The sequence below is a fragment of the Acyrthosiphon pisum genome, chromosome A2, assembly GCF_005508785.2.
Source record: "Acyrthosiphon pisum isolate AL4f chromosome A2, pea_aphid_22Mar2018_4r6ur, whole genome shotgun sequence".
Classification (NCBI taxonomy): domain Eukaryota; kingdom Metazoa; phylum Arthropoda; class Insecta; order Hemiptera; family Aphididae; genus Acyrthosiphon; species Acyrthosiphon pisum.
The window spans coordinates 105487778-105511111 of NC_042495.1; the positions used below are offsets into that span (position 1 = coordinate 105487778).

Genomic DNA, 23334 nt, shown 5'->3' on the forward strand with positions numbered 1-23334 from the left:
TTTTGTAAAACCGTATTGTTTTTGATTATTGGTCTATATTTCTACAATTAATAATAGTGGCCCAAATTTCATATTAATATGAACCATTAGTTTTATAACTTATTATTTTTTCGTTTTCGGGATCTAAAATAATTAATATAAAATGAACGTAATCATAACCATGAATTATCATAATATTTATTTCAAACTAAACGGGCCACTTATGAAAATAATTAAAACAAGTTGAAATGTAATATAATTATAATAATATATTATATAACTTTAAACAAAAAAAAAAAAAAACATGAAACTCCCCAAACATATAGTAGATTTCATGTTTACCTTGTTGGTAGTTGTCATTGATTAGGTCAATGTAATCAATTTTTTGTATTTTAATCCAATGATATATTATTATGATTTCATACGAAAAACGATTCTGAACGAAGACAATAATATGATAAATTGTATCGGGGTATCATAATGAAAAAAAGATTAAAAAAATTAAAAATGTCAAATGTTCATAGCTTAATAGCCAATAGGCTGCATAGCTATAAATACCCCCAAAAAAGCGTCAAAATATTAATGTTGTAATGACGATGACGTAAAGAACATATTATATGCTCAGTGCTCACATATACATATTGTAATTATTTCATGTACCTTTGTACGATTACTATAATTACTATATATAAGTACAAGATACTTTTAATTTACAATACGCCAAATTTTAATATTAGCATTTTAAAAATACTTTTTTTGAGCTGTTTATAGGCATAAGAACATTTTTTTACTAAATTATATACTGTCAAAAATTTAAATTTTTCACTCAGTCAAAAAACTTGAAAATGTAATACAATGTTCCTCATAAGTTTTATTTAATGGAAATTAAAATAAATGTTAAGCTTAACTCCACAGTACATTTTTATGAGCAAGTGAATTTTTTATGAAGTGAGAATTTTGGAAAATTCTGTCAAAATCACAAGAATTTGCTATTTGTTTTTGAGATAGAAATTCATAAAAAAAACGTTCTATTTATGTCTATGTTTTTTTTTAATTTATTACTAGATTCCTCAAAAATGTTTCTATGAGTAACAAAAATAAAAGGTTATCAGAAAGCAATTTTTTTCTTAAGTTTTAAAATTTTTTTACATATTTTTTAACACCAGATTATAGGTAACCGTAAATTAACGAATTCTCATCGATCGATATTCAAATTTTGTTGTAATTCAAAAACGAATAACTGTAAATACATTTTTACCAAATTTTTATTGTTATTATTTTCTATACCTACATACATGATATAATTTTAAAAAAGTTTGATTTGTTTAGCTATTTATAATAACATTTAAAAATTTCAATTGTTTTCAGATTTTTTTCTATAAATGTCAATAAAACATTTTTTATTAGGTCAAAAATCTTGGAAATTTAATACAAGTTTCCTAATAAGTTTTTATAATAGCAGTTGAAAAATATTTATATACGTAGGCACAATTTTATTTAGTAGTAGTTAAAAAAAAAAGTGTTCAAATGTTCACAAAATTAGATTTTTAAACAAAAAATAACAAGTTTAGTTATTTTGTTGTAATTTAAAAATATTATTCGTGAGTACTTAAAATTTTAAATTATATAATATAGGAACATCATATTAAAATTGTATGCACACGATTTGGCAAAAAATTAACTAAACTTAGGTATACTCTTAATGTCTAATATTTAATTGTAAAATAAATTACTTTAATTAGGCTGACAGACTGACTTGGCTCAGAATTTTTTTCATTTGCAATGATTTTATATCATTGAATTCATCTTTAATACATACGATACAGTGACCCTCTAGACACCTACTGTACAGCAGAGCGGTATACCCACTGGGCACTGACACACCTTTATTAATCTTTAAAATATGTTGAAAATAATATTGTTATTATTGATGAATCGTATGTAATATTAAAAGTTATCGAATTCTATGGCTAACTTCTCGATTGAATAACTACTACTAATTTATTATATTGAAATAATTACAGAACATTTTAAGTATTTTGAATTGGATAAAAAGTCTTCTTTACATTTTATAATAAATTATTATATGAAAAATGACTTTCACCTATATTATTATTATATTATATATATATTATATGTTTAATTAGATAGTACGTGGGTAAAAAGGAAAAACAATAAATTTATTAATTTTAAAATTATCGAGATTTCTTATAAGACAATTTTAAAATTTAAACACCAATAATAGCCTATTAATATAATATGCCCAATACGATGTTCTTACCTTTAAATTTGATAGATGCTATATACTAGGTTGAATCACTCTGGTATTTAAGCTAAAAATAAGACATTTTTTAAAACACGATGAACAAAGCCGACAGAAAAGTTATCTATGATAAAAAAATCACAGTCAATTTTTGTAATTTTATACGACGAACATTTATTAATACAACAATATAATAAATATTATATTTGTTATTATAATATTATTTTATTTTTATTTTTTAATGGATGTAACATTACATCTATTTATACATTACATAAATACTTAACTAATGATAAACATAGTTTCATTTTTAGGAATAACAAATAATTAATAATATTATAGCCAATAATAAGTATCAATATTGCATACACTAAACGCCGTGCCACATTCAAAACTATTAGTACCTATACTAAACGTCTCGGAACGCAATACGCAATACGCATATTTTGTAATTTTTATAGAATAATATTATTAAAGGCCCATTTTTCGCGATATCACAATAATATGATGTGTATAAATTAATGTTATACATTTAAACCGCGCTAAAAATATCCCAACTCTGTTCAGTATACGCTGATTGCAGATCATTCTTCATAATCTAATATTGTTTCATAAAATTTAGTTTTCACGGGCAGAGATAGTTTGAAGTAAAACGATTTTGTATATCACTTTTTTATGGATTAATATAATAATATATACAAATTTTCATTTAACAATTAAAATGACGTTGCAATTAATATAGTTGTATAATCCTTAGTTTTTATTATTTTTTTTATAAATAATTATTCAATAATCTATAAGAATAAATCAGCTAATATAATTTGAATTGCATAAATTAAAACCTCAAACAAAATAGACATTAAGATAATATCAGGAAGGTGATTATTTTTGACATAATTTATGGTGTGATTGAATATTTTGTGTATGCATAAAACTGACTTATACATCGTAAATAAAAAAATGTTATATGACCCCTAACAAGCGGGGTTGGCTGCTACCAGCCGCGCAATGTAACTGAGAGTAAGTAACACCCGGTGCTACTAGTTCCCGGATGGGTGACCACCCGGGTTCGTAGCAGTAAAAACCTTGCCACACATACACGTGTTTTTTACCTACCGTAACAACTGTAACAACACCTTACAGTTCATCCCCAACAACAGCTAATAGCCATAGTCACCGGGTCTAAATTCAATAAAAGAAAAAGTCAGTAGATACGAATTGTGTTTATTATTATTGTACTTAAACGGAATGTTCCAACTCATTTGTAGTTAAATCACACATTGCATAAAATAATTAACCAATCTATCTGTAATTTTCCAGAGAAATACTTCATCCCGCGTCTGGCACTGTCCCTGTACCATCACGAACCGTCCAAATGCAAAATGGCAGCGTCAGTCGGAGACCAGCCGCAACAGGGATTGTCGACTTTCCAGTTCACTGTCACCAAGCCTCAGCTGTCCTCCATGTAAGGTCCGCGAAGGTCAGGTCAGCCTGAGATCACCGTTCACTGCTCCTCGCGGGTACCGTGGGTAACCCAGACTGCACTCCAGAGCGACTGCCTATAATCACAACGATAGAGACGTAAAGTCTGCAATTTTACCGTGTCCCTTGCCACCAGTGTGGTTTCGCACGATCGCCGGTTAGATCACCGCAGCAGCAATAATACCGTCAGATCGTAGGTAAATCAGCCACGGATTTCGATGATCACTCGAGACTGGAGTTGCTGGCCGCTGTGCAGGTGGTGTCGCTTACGTCCACTAGAGCCTCGTTCTGAACACTCAGCTCTAAATGGCAGTCGCTAGCCGCCGACACGCCGTACAGCGTAGTAAACCCGATACGACGGTCACATGTTATAGTACCACTGCTATGATGTTTAGTATTTTTTTGTTTTTGTTCAATGTCCGTCGTATGCACATTATAAAACAGATAAGTTGTGGTATTTTGTTATATTTTAATGTTTTTGTTCAATATTCATGATTAAAACAAGGCGGACAAGTGGGTATCACTCTTCTGTACAGTTGTTGTCGAGCATGCATTGTAATAATATATGTGTTTTATTTGAATTCAATGATAATTCATTGTATGTGAAAAACGATTTTTAGTGGAGACGCTGTGTCATACTTCTATAAATAATACAATTTACTAGTTAAAGAAAGTCTTATAAAAATCTAAATAGCGTGACTTACCAGTGGCCTTTTTTTTTAATATATAATATATAAACGTTAATAGAAAATAATTTAAATTCCACGGCCCTAAGTTTGAGAAGCACGACTGGTCCAAGACATGTTATACGTTATCCAAAAGATCAAGTTATAATAATTAACTATACGATTTTAGCACGTCGATGTATTTCAATAATAAAAATGTACCTGCATAAAAATAGTAGTGATAATAATAAATGCATAAGTATATTTTACTTTGTAATTATGCACTATAAATTAAGTACCAAGTATAATATTTACCACATGTCTGTATAATTATTGTTAAAAATGTAATATTTCTATACCTAATAAATTGTTATAATTTAAGAATATTATAGTCACTCCCACAACTAAAACATTGTTCATGAACATTAAAAAAAACAAACGCATTGTCATGAGAATTACGCATTTATCTCAAGCATAATAATACATCAGCTCTATTGATTAGTTCTTGAAATCACAGACAAATATTTTAAGTTTATCGTTGTTTTATTTCTTTGAGTTTTTTCAAAATATTTCAATGTAGAAAATGCAGTCTTTGGTAAATGAAATCGCTACATATTATTTTATAACAAGTTATGCCTTGTGCTAAAATTGCATATACAACGCTCCGTGATATACAAATATAAATGTTGTGTTTTATTACTTAATAATATAGTTTACGTTGTATTTACTATCTGAAACTGGACAAATGGATACAATGTTCAATAACTTTTTAGCTATGTGACCATATTGTTATCTTCATTTTCAACTGGTCCATAAAGGAGAAAAAATCAAAAGGTTTTATAGGTACTACCTTTATGGAATCTCATAAAAACCTCCATGGTAGAATATATTGTTAGTCGGATAAATAAATTGCATAGTTTTTTTTTAGACATAATGATGGTTATGGTATCACTAAATAGTAATATTTTTTTTCTTCTCTATCGATATTTATATGGATTACCAAATGAATAGTAGTGATTGTACCAGAGTAATCAAAGTATGCGTCAGCTTAATTAATATGCAGAACAGAGATTTTTAAATTTCTTTTCGAGTACCACACATGTGTATAATACATAGTTGTATAATACCCCTAATGACTAGACTAAAGATAAAACTTTTTAGAATTAAAATATAAATTGTATGATTGTTATTTGTTAATATAATAATTTAAGTACATTTAACAGTATATACGATTCAGTACCTATTTACACAAAACATAAAATTATATTAGATCCGTTACAAATATATTGAGTAAAAATATTAATAATTTATCAATTTTCCATTCCAACGGCGTACTAGAACACGGCATCTTGCATACAACGATGTAGCCTTCTAAGCAGTGCGGGTACCACAGTTTGAAAATGACGTACTTAAAGCATTCATTTCAAATGAATTTGGATAGCATATTATTAATATGCAACTCTGGGAGAGATAATTATAATATCATAAAACACTCATTTAAATGGTCAACAATTTTTTCCAATTAAATTAGTGGATATTTTTCATACATTATTTAGTGTTAACAAATAAGTTAACAAATACTAAGTCTAAAGGAACACACACACACACAAACAAAAAAAAAAAAAATGTCTTCGAGTTATTATTAAATGCCAAATCATTGAAGTTGGGACAATTAAAATCGATGTTGTCAAAATCCAATCTAAACAAATTGTATTTAAAGTATTGATATATTATGTAGAATAATCGTGTGATGTCACTGGGCTGGGCTCGGGATAATCGCCTATCTTACGCGTGTTAAAGTTGCTCGCAATGATTTATGTAGAAATATGTGATTTTTGCGTTAAAACGATAGTAATATTAGAATTTCAATATAACGTTTGGTTTTATTTTAATGCTAAAAACAATTAATAGATATTTTCGTTACATAGGTATATACATTGTAGTAACAACGGAGTATAGCGTGTCAATTTATTTTGAAAGACATTTTAAAATCTCAAGAAAACTTGACTAAACTTTAGAAAAATTCTGGTTCCACTAACGTTTTCAGTACATGAAATACACACATCACATACGTACAAGAAAAATTAGAAAATATACTTTAAAGGCAGGTAAATTATTGTGTGAAGCGTTCAAGCGAGTAACATTTACACGTATACGATTGGCAACTACAGCAAACTCAGCCCAATGACGTTACGCGTATTTTTTCAATTGCTCGTAACTCATTGAATAATGTCAGTAGAAACGTTAAAACTATACCATTATTCTAAGAATGGAACATTCTTTCAAATTAAAAAAACTATTTTTTTGTGTTTTGTGCTCCTTTAATGTATCTTCAATTTTAATTTATATTAAGAAATAATTTTTTTTTTCATTTAGGTACTATTAAATGTTGGTGTTCCTTTTAGAAAAAATCTAAATACCTAAATAAAATTGTACCTACTATAATATTATAATATAAATAAAAAAATATTATAATTTATGATTATTATTTATGTCTCCGAATTTCATAATAAAAGTGCTGTATAATTAATGCATTATTTTATTCTTAATTCTTTTTTTTTAATAATGTTTAAAACAAGAATCGGAACCCATGGTTTCGATAACCGAAAGTAAAATTTGAGGAACCGGAGATGAACCATAATCGATGATTTTTTAACAACCGACCAAATTCTTACGTATTATTTGCTAATTATATTTTTATCATCATTGACGCAAACTTACGTTATAGCACACCATCTAGAATGTCATTTTACTCATTTTATGAACTAACTGGATAGTTTCGTCACAAAAACATCTTTATGTTTGATCGCTAGAAAATATAACTAAATAAAACTTTGTTTTTATTCTTATCCTACTATAGTTTATACATTAATGAATATAATGAGCAGGGGCGGACTGGCCCAGGGTGCTATACACCAAGTAACACCCCGGGCCCCCTTCTGAACTTATAATCCGGGCCCCCAATTACCACAGTTGGTATACGGTATAATACGGTAATATACAAAACAAAAATAAAATACCATATTTCAACATCTCTACAAATAAACAACATGTTATTCTTAAATTTTTTTTTTATTATTATTTATAAAACTAAGGGCACTTTCCTAATTTAGGTAGGTTTGAAAAAAAAATTACGGGCCCCTAATTAACTTTGCACCCCGGGCCAAAAATAGCCAGTCCGCCCCTGATAATGAGGATCTATAATATATATCAATAAACGAATATTAAACATACCGAGTGACGGGTCGACGACGTTCGAAAATCGGACGCGTAAATAACGTGAACTGGTTGGTTTTGTATTCAATTTGTTTATTCTTATCAATCTTAAATAAAATATAAAAATATTGTACGACACACAACATTGAGCACAATCAGTTATTAATAATAAAATAAAATATAATATAATATAATATACGAACGGAAAGCAATAATTAATAGTATTATGTAAAAAAAAAAACAATATTTACGTTTATACTATGATATTGTATAGCAATATAATTTAAAAAAGACAATAATGAAATAAATAAATAAATAATTTATAATGATATAATAATAATGATAATAACGTGTAATGAACGGTATTCAATTACAAAGTCTTAGACGGGTTCCCGGGACGCTAAAAACAATATCATAAAATCATTTCTCGCGATGTAGTTGACAATAATATGTGGGTGGCTGTGGTAGGGTCAGCCGCGATGGGTTCGGTCGACGAGCTTACCGGTACGGTCTTCAGAGCGCTTCGTCCCTCTGACCCGACTCGTGTTGCACGCCTCCGGACACACCGGACGGCGACGAGGCAGCGGACGACATGACCATGGGACCTCCGCCCCCGCCGCCTCCACCGCCGCCGATGCCTCTGACGTGGGCCCTGTACGCGGCCAGCTGCGGGTACGGCACGACGTCCGGCTGGGCGATGCTCCGGGCGTAGGGCCCGCTGTTGTCGTAGCTGCCGAACGTGTCGGCGGCGCCGGGTGCGGCGTACTGATGCGAGTGCGTCATCACCGGCTGCTTGACGATCTCGTACGTGGTCTTGGACGAGCCACCGTGGCCACCGCCGCCGCTGAACAGCTTCTTGAACGCCACCAGAATGGCCAGCGTGAGCGCGATCTTGCTCACCAACAGCGCCTTGCCGGCCAACAGCGCCAGACCCTTGTACGCCATGGCCAGCAGACCTCCCTTGAGCATCATCAGGTACACCTGACCGCCCTTGTCCTTTTTCTTCTTGCGGCCTGCATGCCCGGAAAATCGACGGATAGAACGAAACATAAACCATACGAGAAAAATGTTTTAAAAAAAAAATCGAGGTTTACAATTATATTGAGTTTTTAAAAAGTAATTTAAGGGTTAGACGGGGGATGCAATTAATACAACTTGGACGACGCTTACCGATGCATATTTGTATAAATATATCATCACAACATGGGTACCAAATATTATTTAAGCAAATATTTTTATAAATTTATTTTCTGTTGTTCATTATTTTTTTATATATTTTAGCATTTAAATAATATTTTTAGTAATATTATTATTTCTAAATATTGTATTCAAATAGTCAATATTCTTTATTTCCAAAACACGATCTCTCAATGTCAATTTTTTTCTAAAACTTGACTTTCTAGACTTTTAGATCTTTAACCATTATCGTACTGATGCTGGCCGAATTCCGATTCCCAAATTTCTAGTGATGAATGAATGATCAAAAAGATATACGGAAAGCGGTTAGGAACTATAACAATAACAGGTACAAACTATGAAGTAATAGTTGTATTTCTGGTGTAACTCCACATTTCGTACATAATACGTTTGGAGGACATATTATTAATGAATCGGATCTTACACCTCAGCAAACTCATAATGTGGTTGAAACCTGTCTGACTTTGGATATGGCGTGACCGAATTGTATGTGTCGTGAGCACAAAGAAGGGCACTCTGGTCCCGAGATGTCTAAATCTTAAAGATATTAGTATGACATAATTAAGACTAAAGTTAATTTGCATTGTGCGGTAAGATCGATATTTTGACTACCTAGCCACGGTGGTATAGATTATACCTACTCGTATACTACACGCTTTTGATTTTCAATAAGACTCAACCAAATATTATAATATTATATTATTATGTTTAAACATGCTAGAGACAATGTCAAAAGTGTAGTGTACGCTGATGTTACATTACCAGTCAAGTACACACCGTCATCGAGGTCCCTGCCTTCGTCGAACATCTGTGGCATGGACAGCTGAAGCGATCTTGACCTGGCGAACCTTGACAGTTTTTCGTACAACATCGAGTCCACTTGCTTACCGAAATCGGCCGAATTCTCGGGTATCACATTTTCAGCCACATCACTGCTGTCAACCTCCAACGATCTGCCGTTGTTTTCAGATTTTTTCACCAGAGATATGCCTAAAATAATAATACAGTGTTAACGGTCTCGATTTCGTTCTGTCACAATATTATCGTGTCAAATATCGAATACATAAGTACGTATTTTGTTTGAATTATATTTAATTTTGTCGAAATTAGATCTTTAAATACATTATAAAAGTACAATCAAACTCGATGTTCACATTAGCAGACGCGTCGTGTATTTGAACAAAAGTGAAACCGCAAATGTCTTAACACGCGTGAAATTGAACAACGTTTTACAGTTGAAATTCATTGGAAAAGAAAATATACATGCATCTGACATTTATACGAGGTATTTTCGTTTTTAAATGGAAAACGATAATAATTCGTGCACAGTAGTTCTGTAAACTTAACGCATCGTATTAGCACGTCGGAATAATGAAAATAAAACAAAGTACTAATAGACACATGCATATAAAAATCTAAAATAATTAACTCTGTACCGTGCAATAGTATACTGCGTTATAATCCGAACGAAAACAATTTGGATTTTCGATCGAATATAATAATTATACGAGCCCTGTCTACCCTGTCTTGATCATTGGAAAAGCTTCGACCGATAATATATCGCAGGTTGGATATACTTACCATATTTTACCAACTAAACGATTTTAGACATAAAAGTTATTTTAAATGCAATGTCCGATGGTTACCGTCGGTTATTTGAATGTTTTCCATGTGAATGGCTCTGTCCAGCATCCTGAGCGCCCGACTTTTCAGGCACACGACCATTTCCGATTGGTCCGAACACTGCCTGTACGCGTTGAACATCATCCGGAAACCGGAAACTTCGGACGTCGAGGACGGCAGCACTTCCGAACTGACCGTGCACATTGCGCAGCCCAAGACCGTTAACCTTTTGTGCGAACAAAGAAATAACAGCGTCCATAGCGTTAAAAATTATAACAATATAAGATATCTTTGCAATTATAGGATGTAAGGATTGAGTCCTTTTGATTCGGTAGATAGGTATGTACCTGCGCATATCATACGGTAAAATTAATTCAAACGAATTTAGTGAAAAAAATTGTATTCGACATATTTAAAACGGACGTAACGAAAGTTTTTTTACTCGATGATTTATTTCCTACGTTTTCGACGTGTTTCCAATATCTCTATGTTACAATACAATATATTATATTATTATACACACCTTTCGCAGGTACATTCGTCTGCGATTAAACGTGTAAATTCCATTCATTTGTAAAATTATATTCGTAAAATAATATATAATAATAATATTATTATGATGGAGCAAAAAATCCGAATGACCTACATGGGATTTCAAAAACTGAAATATTGTATAAATGGAATTTGTGCAATTCATGTGTGTCAGATTAAAAAAAAACTGTCAGTGTTTTTTTTCCTCTTTAATCAAAGCGCGAATACCGTGTTTATACGCTTTTTATTACAGTATTTAAGACCTGCTTCAATTTTTCGGCTGAGATATTTGAATTTTACGTTTTAGTTATGCAGATAAATACAAATAATATGTATGTTTATATAAATATATATTATTATGTGTACCAATTAACATAATCGTCGAATAATGAACAATCACAAAGAAGAAAATATTTCAATTGTATATTTTCCATGATCAGAATTTAAAACAAGTAAATAACTATACCTACCACTCACAGTTTATAATTTAAACGAAAGTTCTCGTAAACTCCTGTGACGAAGTAAGCATAATATTATACTTTAAGTATGCTATAAGTAATGAACTATTAGAGTTTAAACAATTTTCAGATCATAAACACCTAAAAATAAAATAAATTATTATATAATGTTAACGGTGTGCTTTTATTATTGTTCAATTAAGAGGGAGATCGTTCGACAAAGTGTTTAGTTACCAGCCAGCTAGTATGCTAAATATAGCTATAGCTAAATGTCTTGAATCAAAAATACAAAATAAAATAATATTATAAAGGCGTTGATTTTTACTTAATTTTAATTGTTTTTAACAAAACTATCAGTGACGTCATGTCAAACGACATATTTTGATTTGCATTTGATTTAATATATTATTCAACTGAATATTAGTATTACACACGTAATCAAAAATATAATATTTTATATATTTTATCTTGGCAACCTGTCTATAAATTCACTTTTTTGATTAATTTTAAAGTGTTTTTATAAAACTGATGCCGAAAACGTCCATTGTAGATAGGATTGTATTATTATTATAGGAAAAATGTGTTTATAATCTAAGTAGCAGTAGATTACACTATTAATATGATGATCTAAGTATTTATAATCTTTTCAATAAGAAGGGAAAAAAATTAAACGCAAAAAAAAAATCCTAAGATATGCGTAAATGTGCATTCACTTTTCATAACAATGCCCGCGTATTACAGATTTTCACGGAAAACAAATCATTTACATGACAGTGAATTTTTTTGTCCGTCTAAATAATACATAAAAATGCGACTCGCGTAACTGTCGGCGGGTATTGGAATTAGAAAGTGTTTATATATTATAATTATTATAAATACGCGCGGCGGGTACATGGAAATTTCGGAATCTCGCGGCGGATTGATGTTTGGGGAAATTTTTTCCGGATATCACGTCAACGGCATCACGCTTATATTATACTTGGATCGTATTGTGGTCCAAGTATTCGAGTATCCCAAGATCGTTGCGCCTAAACCTATATATATAGTATTACATGTCCGGTTATACTGCAGGAGTGAAAATATCGTTTAATCGTTACACTTAAACGTCATGTTTTCTGTGTCACCCTCCTAATGATGTACCTGCCGATAATAATATTAGCATGTGCGTGTGCGAGGTCGCTCGTTATTATCACGATAATATTATACGACGAAAATCTGTAATTATTTTGAAAACAATGTTAATCGCTTTCGGGTTTAAACACCGAATCGCCAAAACATTGTGTGCTTACATGGTCTAATTTGTGTAGTCGACTTTTACCTCGAGCACGCGCGCATACAACGACTATGGTCTGATGTGTCTCTGCTGCGTGCACGACGCATGAGTGTATAAGTAGGTAGACGGGCGGAACAAGTCGTATTATAATAATAATAATGACATTATAATAGGATAAAAGTAATAATAACGATGGCAATAATAATAATGAAGTCGACGAAGATATAATAATGGCGCGTGTATAGACCTACGGTTAATTTTGCCACGGTCGTACGGCGGGTATAGGTACGCGCTTTTTCGGGTGACGAGGCAAAGTTATTGTCTGTTTCCCGCCTTTTGTCTCTGGTATTAATTAATCGACGCTTTTATTTAAATCGTCATTATGGCTCTCGCCGCGTGAACCGCGGATTCCGTGCGCAGACATTCCGATGGAGACGACAACGAGGACGACGACAACGAGACGAACCTCAACAGTTCACTAGGCCAATACCCCGGTGGCGGTGGAAATCGACGACTAGAGCTCTAGCGCAGATTATATTATGCAAAAATATAATCTGAGGTCGTAGTCGCGCGTTTTTTTCGGCAAAAACCTGTAGCAAACCCTCTAACGCCACCCGAAAACGTATTATGGATTGAACGCGACAACGCGTACCGAACATTTGGAAAAATTCGTGACAGCGGCAGCTGCGATAGGTACCTGTAACAATATAATATAATATACTGCGACTTACGAGTGCAACGAGTAAAATATAAGGACGTTTTCAACAACACTCGGCGGCTCGGTGGTGGCGTAATGGATTTCACTGGCGATCGTCAAAACGGTCAAGACGAGCTGTACATGTCTAATGAATTTGTCTCACATATTTCGCTACAGTTTATAATAATATACATAATACAATATACAGATATGTACACGCGCGCAATAGTGTGTTTGGTTCGGAACGAGACAATACGCGATATCGTGACGGACTTCCTGTTTTTTGTTTTTTTTTTTTTAAATTATTATTAGTATTGTTATTATTACTTATTATCGTTTGCTCTAAGTATTTATAAAAATAATATTATGTACAACAGTTGTCCATCAACCAAAAAATAAACCTCCGTGGATGACCCAATTTAAAATATTTGTACCTAATATATAAATTAGTATAGTTAACGTATTCGATTCGTGAAGACATCACCGTGCGATATAATTTGTTATATAGGTATAATATTATATTAATATATCATTCCAGCGCACTCGAGGAATTTGTTCATTGCTTCTCGTCGTTTGCGCATCGAAATCACCGTAACGTACCGTTTAAATCGAACGAAATGCCTATAGTTGTTTAGTGTGTCGGGTATGAACGAAATAACATTTTCAATCGAATATTATGTTTGTAGCGATTACACACGTTCTGCATACATATTGAGGATGAAAGAATATTTAAAAATAAAATCGTAATTAGGATAATCTCAACGGTGTATTGTCTCGATGAAATATGTGACTAACAATACATTGTCACAAAAGACATTCAATAAGTATATATGTATAACAAGTAATTGAGTATACCATATTCTGTAATATTTTTGTGAAAATAAATAAATATAACATAATGGTCGTAATAATAAGTTGTTTTGTTAGGAAAAATCAAAAAAATATTTATATAATATCCAGGATAGTTTTTTTCCCGATAATATTTTTTAAATATTATTTCAACCATATGTATTGTTTTATTATTTTTTAAGTTTTATAGGTTTTAAACAATTGAATTTTAATAAATTATATCTATTCCACAGACGCAAGGGTCACAAATAAACCAGTAGTTTTGATTTGTTGAGATTCTATCGTACTATATATTATAATTAGAATTAGAAACCAGTACCTATAAAATATTTTTGTTTTGTATGAAAGTTACACATGGTTTAATTAAATAACATAATATTATGGAACTTAAATGAAAGAATCGTGTGAAAATCTTACAGTACTCGATAAATATATTTCATCAATAGATAATCAGTTTAGAACCTTAAAATATAGTTAATACCCATCTAAGAATTTCTTAATAATCTTAAATAAATTTCCTGTTAAATTCTCTAAAAAAATTTATAAATACGTCCAAAATGTTTCCAAATCAAAATAAACTATGATATAGTTTTAAAGAATGAAAGGGGTGAAATTATTTTAATTAATGCATATTACACTGCATTATAAAACACATATTTTAGAAATATTTGTTATTTTAATAATTTGTATTTTATATTACTATAATATGCAAGCTGGTCTCCTGTAATCTCTTTCATAATAGTTCAAACTGGATTTCTTAAATAAAAACTTTTATTAAATTATTATAACCCCCCATTAAAATAATTTGTGTGAGGATTAATCATCTCGTTATAAAAAAAATACTTAGTTAAAAAATCTGACATATTTTAGTCAATATTTTATTACGGTAAAAACAATCGTTTCAAAATGTACCGGTGTCTAAAACACTTAGTTTTTATTTATTTAATTATTAAGACATGGTTCTAATTATTAAATTTATATATTTTAAACCCTAGAATATTTGAGAAATTATAATAAACGTAATTGTCCAGCATTTATAATCTCAATCAAAATATTTCCAATCCAATATCAAATTATATATATAGGTATAATCTTAACACATCAAATATGTAACTAAAATGAACAGCTAGTAAACAGCTAGTCTTTATAATATCAACCAAATTTTAGATATAAATTAAAATAAACATGATTATAACCAAAATCTGACATTGTATATTGATTAGACAGTTCAGAGGTCTTTACAGGTTGGAGTTTTATGAAAATTCTATGTATTTCTTACACAATATTCCAATGAATCCGAATAGAATATACGTTTGATATTATATTAAGTGGCTTGCAAATTTCCTACAAAATATTTATTTTTAGTGGCAACGGATTGTAGTCACAAGAACTATTTATTAACTTTCAAGTGTCTACAAAGTTTGTCGACGGGAAGAAACCGCAAGGAAATATTAATTTTACTAGTTGTAGTTGACAGTTGGAAAACCTGGCATTGTCGTTTCACATATTATTTCTTATAAATATTTTCACGATATCCTAATCAAATAATATTAGAACTAAGATTTAATTTCATACTCAAGTGTTTTTGAGGACATAAATAAAATATATCAAGATAAAATAATACCTAATATCTAATAGGAATCAATTTAAAGCGGTGTTTCAAGATGTATATATTAATATGTTTTTTATACAACTCGTAATATTTAAAGTACCTACACAATATTTTTTTAGACATCATAATTCCTACGACAACGTCAGGTTGTCAGATACAGCTCACTGTATGAAAAATCGAACAAATTCTGTTGTGGCTTTTGAACCCAATAATAGCAGGTATTGAATAAAAGACCTACGTATAGTTGTAAGTACCTAGTCGTAACGCGTGCCTATATAATGCCTGTTTACAATTACCTATGTAATAATGTTATTGTTATAATGATTTACCATAGTAGCGACGTATCCATGTCTGCGGACGGAAGTGGCGGTGCAGTTTTCCTATTGCAATTTGATCCAAAAATATAATAAGCGCGGCGGTTGGTCGGTATCGACTGAACGACGATCGGCAGTCGGTGGCTCGTTTTATTCGACCGGAATTGGCGTCGTCCGGCGGCGGGGTGGGACGGGACGGGACGAGGGGAAAGGGGACCGAACGCGGGTAGGTAAGTGAGATGAGTCGGCCGCGGAAAGGCGCGTGCGCGTGTACAGATACATAATATGTGGTCGTGTAAGTGTCAAGCGGACGGGGACGGTCGTAACAGAGCGTAAAACATAATGAAAAGCGCTCTACTTGAGCCGACGGTTTTTCCGACGACAGACGACATACCTAGGTACTCATTACACAGGTTCCGTCGATCCGCGGCCGGGGGGGGGGGGGGACATCTGTGTGCCCGCGATCTCCGCGACCGGCGAAAATCTTTCACGAAAACCGCCGCGACGACTACGCCACCGCGTGTGCACATTATTAATATTATTTTATATTGTATGTACTGGGTACACGCCCGTCTAATATTATATCGTTATCGTTGTACTTAATTAAATGTATTATAATATTATAAATTTTCATGTGCATGGTAGTAGGTACGTCGCGTGGCGTGTCCAGTTAAGATGAGAGGAGTGTGCTTTTTTTTTTAATTGTGTTTTCATTATTAATATTAATCTCTTTTCTTTTGTCGCCGGCCGGCTGATCGCCGAACAACAACTGCCAATTTGACCGTTGACGACGAAAGAAATCTCGGGACGTATTTTTAATCGCTCGCTTACCTTCGCCATTAACGCGTTTTCAACTAGTACCTACAATAAAATATACGATTTGATATAATTATTTGAGGAGCTGAGTGCAGCAGTGGCCCATCCCATTAAATTGTTTTGTTTATAGTTCATAAGGGGCTGTGAGATAATTTTGTTTTGAATTTTTAAATATTTTAATGTATTGTACTATAATTATATGGTATTGTATTGATACATTTTATCACGACAAAATAGTAATAATCTCTATTTTTTATGCATTTTATGTCCTACGATAATACAACAGGGGCCTATATTAGGGCTTAATTAATTAGGGCTTTTTAATCTCAAAATGATCATATTAATACACATGAATTACTTAAATAATTATTAGGTATATCAGGTATATGCGTGAAATATTACGAGTAAACTTGAATCATTTTGGAAATATACAATATACATATTATGTCATATAACAAATATTTTTCATTTGAAATTGCAAATCAAAAATATTAAAAAATACTTACAACGTTTGATATTATAATTTTTCAAGTGGGAATTAAATACAGGCTGTAATTGATTTGTTAAGTCATACGTTTATAATGATATTGATAATCGCATTGAAGGATTATGATAATAGTAGGGATCAAAATTTCCGAAAATGGTTTTTTTTGGAAATGTATTATTTTAATATTCTCCAATTTTCCACGTTTTCCGAGGCTCTTGGAAAAAAAGGGTTTTTTTCCGAAATTTTCCCGAATTTTTCCGGAATTTCGATCCCTAGATAATAGTAATAAATAGTAGCTTATAGCAATAAATCAACCCATAAAAAAATACCATATTTCTCTAATATTTACATGACGCGTGTCTCACACGCACCTATATTATTATAACACACAATTATGATAAAATGGAATCAAATATGAAATGCAAAAAACTTATTTTAATATTTAATATCTCCGAAATGATTTTCGTCTGCAACTGATGTTAAGCATTATTGGTATTAACTTTTGATCGAGATTTTCAGAATTTTGGTTTCAAATATCTATCAGTGTCGAACAATTTAAAGGTGTCTATCCGATCTGCAATAAACTCGCGTTAATTAAAAATAATAATGATGTAGCATAGACATTGTAATTGGTTCGGTGTATACAAGAACCGTAGAAATTGTCCACAGTGTACCTAAACATAATTGCACATGCCTAGTTTAAAATGAAAACTGAAAGCGTTGTTTTTTTCCCTGGAAAACTCTCCAACCCATGGAGCATCGTAGAAGACCAAGCCACGCACGTACACATTGTCTATGACGTCCGGAATTTGTATAATGGCTCGAGATTTTGGCGTGAGCAACAATGGCATGCAAAGTCAATAAACGGGCCGTTATTATTCGTTATTATGAAAAGTGTTTAAGCATTGTTACAAAAGTGTGTCGAGATGATCCCGATTGCCGTTGTTTAAATACCTCTGGGCTTTGATAATGTGCGATGCAGCACGAGACTATAACAATATAAATATGCGAAAAACACGTATGGGCCCGGTGTTGTACCCAAATAATATTGTCCAACCTAACCGTATACCGGGAATATTTTCGGCATTTTTGTAGATCAACGCCGCTGTCATTCGATTTTCCTCAAGTGCTCGACCGAATATAATTGGCGACGGTCATCCTATATTATAATATCTATTACATATTTCACAATATGTGTTTAATATTGGAATAGTTTGGCGTATATTGTTCGTTTGAAAATAATAATGAATATCGTTTTACCTACGTTGTTGTTATAGGTTAGGTTTCGAGCAATAATCATTAACATCGACGTATATTAGATAAGTAGTAAATAATAATATTGTTTTTAAACGAATAACAAGTACCAGGTACCTAAATTGAAGTATAGAACTGCCTTCATAAAACATATTATTTTTTATTAACCCTTACACGACGGTTAACGTAAATTATTTATAAATACTATATAATATTTTGAAAAAACAAGAGAAAGATTTTAATAATTAAACCAACCTTTGGTCTAGATTCACTTATTCACTAAATACCTACCCAACTATTAGTATAACATGTTTATGGAGACAAATGCGTTTTATTTTCTATCATTTAAACATACGATTTATATAGTGAAACAATGCAATAGATAGTTACACGGTCAAATGCGATCACTACCTACTCGAGTTTTAAGTATAATTCGTGTCCAACATGTATGTCATCTAAGTAGAACGATCGTTTAGTGCAACTGACGGACAAATATTATGATGGGTAATAATTATGAACGTGCAGAATAATATTATTATAGGTATAACTAACAATCGGTCGAAACGTTTACGGTCAATACTTGTCATAATAGTATGTCTCTGCGATCGACCATCGCATGCATAATATTATAAACGTGTGTGTATATATTGGCATGGGAATATAAAGAGCTCGGACAATCGAAAACGACCGGTCAGTTGAGTGAAGCCGATTGAAAACCGACAACATGCGATTCGAACTTAATATATTTTTTCTCCTGTCGATGTTGTCCATCGGCCGGATATCCGACTCGTCCAGCACTTCGGCGCCAAATCACCATCAGCAGAGGACGGACTCGGATCAACCGGCGCTGGCAGACAGTTTGACGGCCACGAAGAGTTCGGATTCGGCGGTCGAAAGGATTTCGAAAATGTTGGACTGTTTGGCGAATCGGCTGGACAAAGGTGGCGAGAATTCGAGGCTTGGATGTCACGACTTGTTTTCGACCGTTTGGATCTCAGCACGACGTGCGCTGCTCGGCGATGACAACGAAATCGGAGGTAGTCGCACAGATCGTAAATCTTTAGTAATGGTACTTTTAAGTTTTATGTGACTCGACACTTGAGGCCAACAATTTTGTATCGATTTCCATGATTGAAGGGTGAAAATCTAAAACGTACCATTGCCAAAATATTGATTTTTCAGAAGAAGCGATTTTCTGTATTTAAACATTGTCAATAAAAATGAACCATTTATAATTAATAGACAAATAATTTTAAAGACAAGGAATTTTTTTTAAATTATTTAATAATATATTATTTCTATTTAAAATGATTCAAAAATGTTCTAGTATTCTATTTTTAATTTCAAACTAAAGTTCTTACAATTTAATTTTAATACGTTTTAGATTAACTTTTATACTTCCAACCTACCTACAACATAGTAAGTTTTAGCACAACATAAAAAAAGTACGTTTTGGAATAATTTAAGGAAACAGTTAATTTTGGTATTGTTATTGATTGGTGCCTATTCTTTTAACATGGACAATAGTACGTTTTGGCTTAATCAGTCATTTTTAATAGCGGAATTGACTATTATTTAGTACGTTTTCGTAAATTCTTACAACGCCAATCGATTTATCGATGTTTTTTCCATTAAAATCGATATTTAACTAGATTTTGTCAATTTTGTAAACAGTACGTTTTGAATTTCCACTCCTCAAGCTATAGTAATTGTTAGAAAATATTTTCTACCATGTTTGGTCTTTGGTATCACCTACCCTAATACTTAATAGTATACCTATCCGTAACCACGCGAGTTCTAAACCTTTTGTTATCGTGACGTTGACGAATTGCTATAAAATAGTGTAATATCGTACAAGATCAGGAGTTAATTACTTTTCGTACTCGTTATCGATGTTATACACTATAATTACATTGATCGTCGACTTTTCAGAGAGCAAAAAATCAAAGAAAAAACCATGGGATATACAGACTTTAATGCTCGGTGCAGGAGTGAAGCTGATTTTGTTCCTGCCGGTTTTGGCAGTTCTGACGGGAAAAGCCATTTCGTTGAGTCTGACGTCACTATTGATCACGTCTCTAGGTTTCCTCTACAGAAACCAATTGGAATCGTTTGCCAAGCGCAGTGATTCTTTGTGATATATTTATACATAAATACATTACTTTATTCGGTAATGGGATCGAACGTAAATTTTAGGTACAACTTCTGTAACACTGCATTATATTATATTGGTGTCATATTGTTTAACCCCCCCCCCCTTTCAGAGGGGGCTAAACAATATGACACCATTCTGGTTATATAATAAGCATAATATAATGGTATTGTAAGGTGATTTGAAAATTAATGTGATAATTATTGTAATATTATTGTGACGTACAGGTCTGCGAAAATTGAAGTTCACACGGTTGAAAAATATTTAAAAACATTATATTCAGAAGTTTTAAAAAATGAAATGTTTGATTTAATCTTCCTTCGGTCTACCGCACCAATTTGAGGATGGGTTCACCAACCACTGTATAGTTAAAAATATGTGTTGACCTTCCCTGAAATCTTATATTTAAGATGTTTCTATTTTTTAGTTTAAATCATCATTATTTATTTATAGATTGACTATGGTCTACATTTTAGATTCACAATATACAATATAACATGAATTATTGGTCTAATGTCGCGCAGAAAACATTTGAATGCAAAGGAAGAATATTATTATAACTGTGTTAGTTAATATAATCCATACGGGTTAGTGTTATAGGAGTTGTACCTACTACCTACAGTAGAAATTAAATTTACGTTCGGCTGTTATGAAAATTACTTATTGATAGAAATAAAAAAAAATACTTGTACCAGTGAATAGATAGGTAATAATTACATAAATTATTGATATTAATATTCTGTTATAATTAATTAGATAATTATTTATTTTTAAACTGTAAGATTTGTATTTAGCTATATGAGAATTTAATTTATTTTACACATTATAGTCATATAGTAATACGTAATAAATATAATATACGAAACTAAATAAATAATATAATGAATGAAATTATTATTTATAGCATATTAAAAATTGTTTGATTAATTTTTTACCAGAAAAATGCAATAATGTAAGGTTTTAGTTTGTAAGTCTTCAGACTATTGTCAAAGTCGAATAAACTTAAATAATTACATGATAATATCTACAAATTTACTGTTGTATGTGTATCCAATAATGTCATAATAATTAGTTTGTTTAACGCTTAGACTGTATTTTTTTTTATGATGTATCACCGTTTATAACTTGTCTATAATATATCGATATTATATTATTAATATGTATGTTTTATGTGAAACTGTTTTGAAACCGATCTACGCTGATCATCGTACAACAATATATTTTGACTCAAAAATCTAAAGACAGCTGGCTCAACAAAGATATTTTGATTTATAGTTTCATATTATGCGAAAGAGAAACGCCGATTCTAAGATCAACGTTTTGACGTGTCATGGTCATAATGACAGCTTGCAGATTTATCAGTGGATATGTGCATAAAATCGTTTATTATTCCAATAAATTTCTCACGTTTAGAGTCATTTATGTCGCTTCTATTCGAAAATTGTTTTTTTTATTCATTTTTTTAAATAGGTGGAAATCACCTAGGCTGAAATACATACCTAGGTAATTATTTTGACCACCACGCGAAATTACGCATTCCAAAAAATATGTCCTTATTAAACAATAATGATATAATATCTATGGCGCACGTCGCTATAAATTGCCCGTACACGGACCATCAGCAGCAGCTGGCTTGACATAAATTAATATAAATAAACGTTTTAATTTTTTTTTCTTCCATTAGACGTGAATTATTTACTTCGAAAGTACCTACCATAAGAATTCCGACCGGCATTAATAATACCAACTGTGTACCGGAGACGACCTACGAATAAAAGCTCGGGGCGATATGCAAGCAATATACTAGAACAATATCCGACAATTATTATTATTATTATTATTATTATTATTATTATTATTATTGATTTTCCTTAAACCAGACCGGCGGTATACGAGACTGCCGTACATGGCCGCGTATACAAATATTATAATGAGATAGGTGCGTAGTGGTACGCCACCTATATTGTTTATAGATAAAGAAATAAATCTTCATGAAATGTATAACGACTAGGCATACACAACATTATTATTATTATTATTATAGTTTAACGCGTGATAAGAAACGCGCGTATTGTGTATAAACACTCACTCTTATTACAATATACATCGATCAATGCCTCCATTTTAGACGTTTATTGTTTAGGCGAAGTAAAATAGAATATTATGCTCTGGATACATATGATATTTTTATAATAATGTACTATTTGGATACCCGGCGTTGTGCACTCAATCGTATTGTAGCGTACCTACGTACACATTATTATTATTTATTATATCTATTGTAAGTTTCTTTTTTTCAAAAACAATATTTTCAACAGATTCTCACTGTGTATATTTTTTATTGTTTATAGGACGTTTTTGAAACTTAAATCTACCTGGTATCAAACAAATAAAATAATAAAATAAATAAATCACACACCTATAATATCGATTGCGCGCAGTAAAATTATTACTGTAAACCGCCTT

At 31.6% G+C, this 23334-nt stretch overlaps 2 protein-coding genes across 3 annotated transcripts; one reads left to right on the forward strand and one right to left on the reverse strand.

Annotated features, from left to right (window-relative positions):
• Positions 1-7677: 7677 nt before the first annotated feature.
• On the reverse strand, positions 7678-16321 carry LOC100161958. 2 transcript variants are annotated; one of them, XM_008184087.3, is made up of 4 exons: positions 16175-16321; positions 10449-10651; positions 9580-9792; positions 7678-8618 (listed from the first exon to the last, which is right to left on the reverse strand). In XM_008184087.3, exons 1-4 carry the CDS (start codon positions 16192-16194, stop codon positions 8119-8121), a joined length of 936 nt encoding a protein of 311 aa, XP_008182309.1. In that variant the 5' UTR covers positions 16195-16321; the 3' UTR covers positions 7678-8118. The 2 variants fall into 2 exon arrangements, with proteins under 2 accessions (XP_008182309.1, XP_008182308.1); XM_008184086.3 differs by having other exon boundaries at positions 9565-9792; positions 16175-16278.
• A 3052-nt stretch (positions 16322-19373) lies between these two features.
• Positions 19374-21581, forward strand: LOC107883560. Its single transcript, XM_016803777.2, has 2 exons — positions 19374-19753; positions 20649-21581. Exons 1-2 carry the CDS (start codon positions 19441-19443, stop codon positions 20852-20854), a joined length of 519 nt encoding a protein of 172 aa, XP_016659266.1. The 5' UTR covers positions 19374-19440; the 3' UTR covers positions 20855-21581.
• The last annotated feature ends 1753 nt before the right edge of the window (positions 21582-23334 follow it).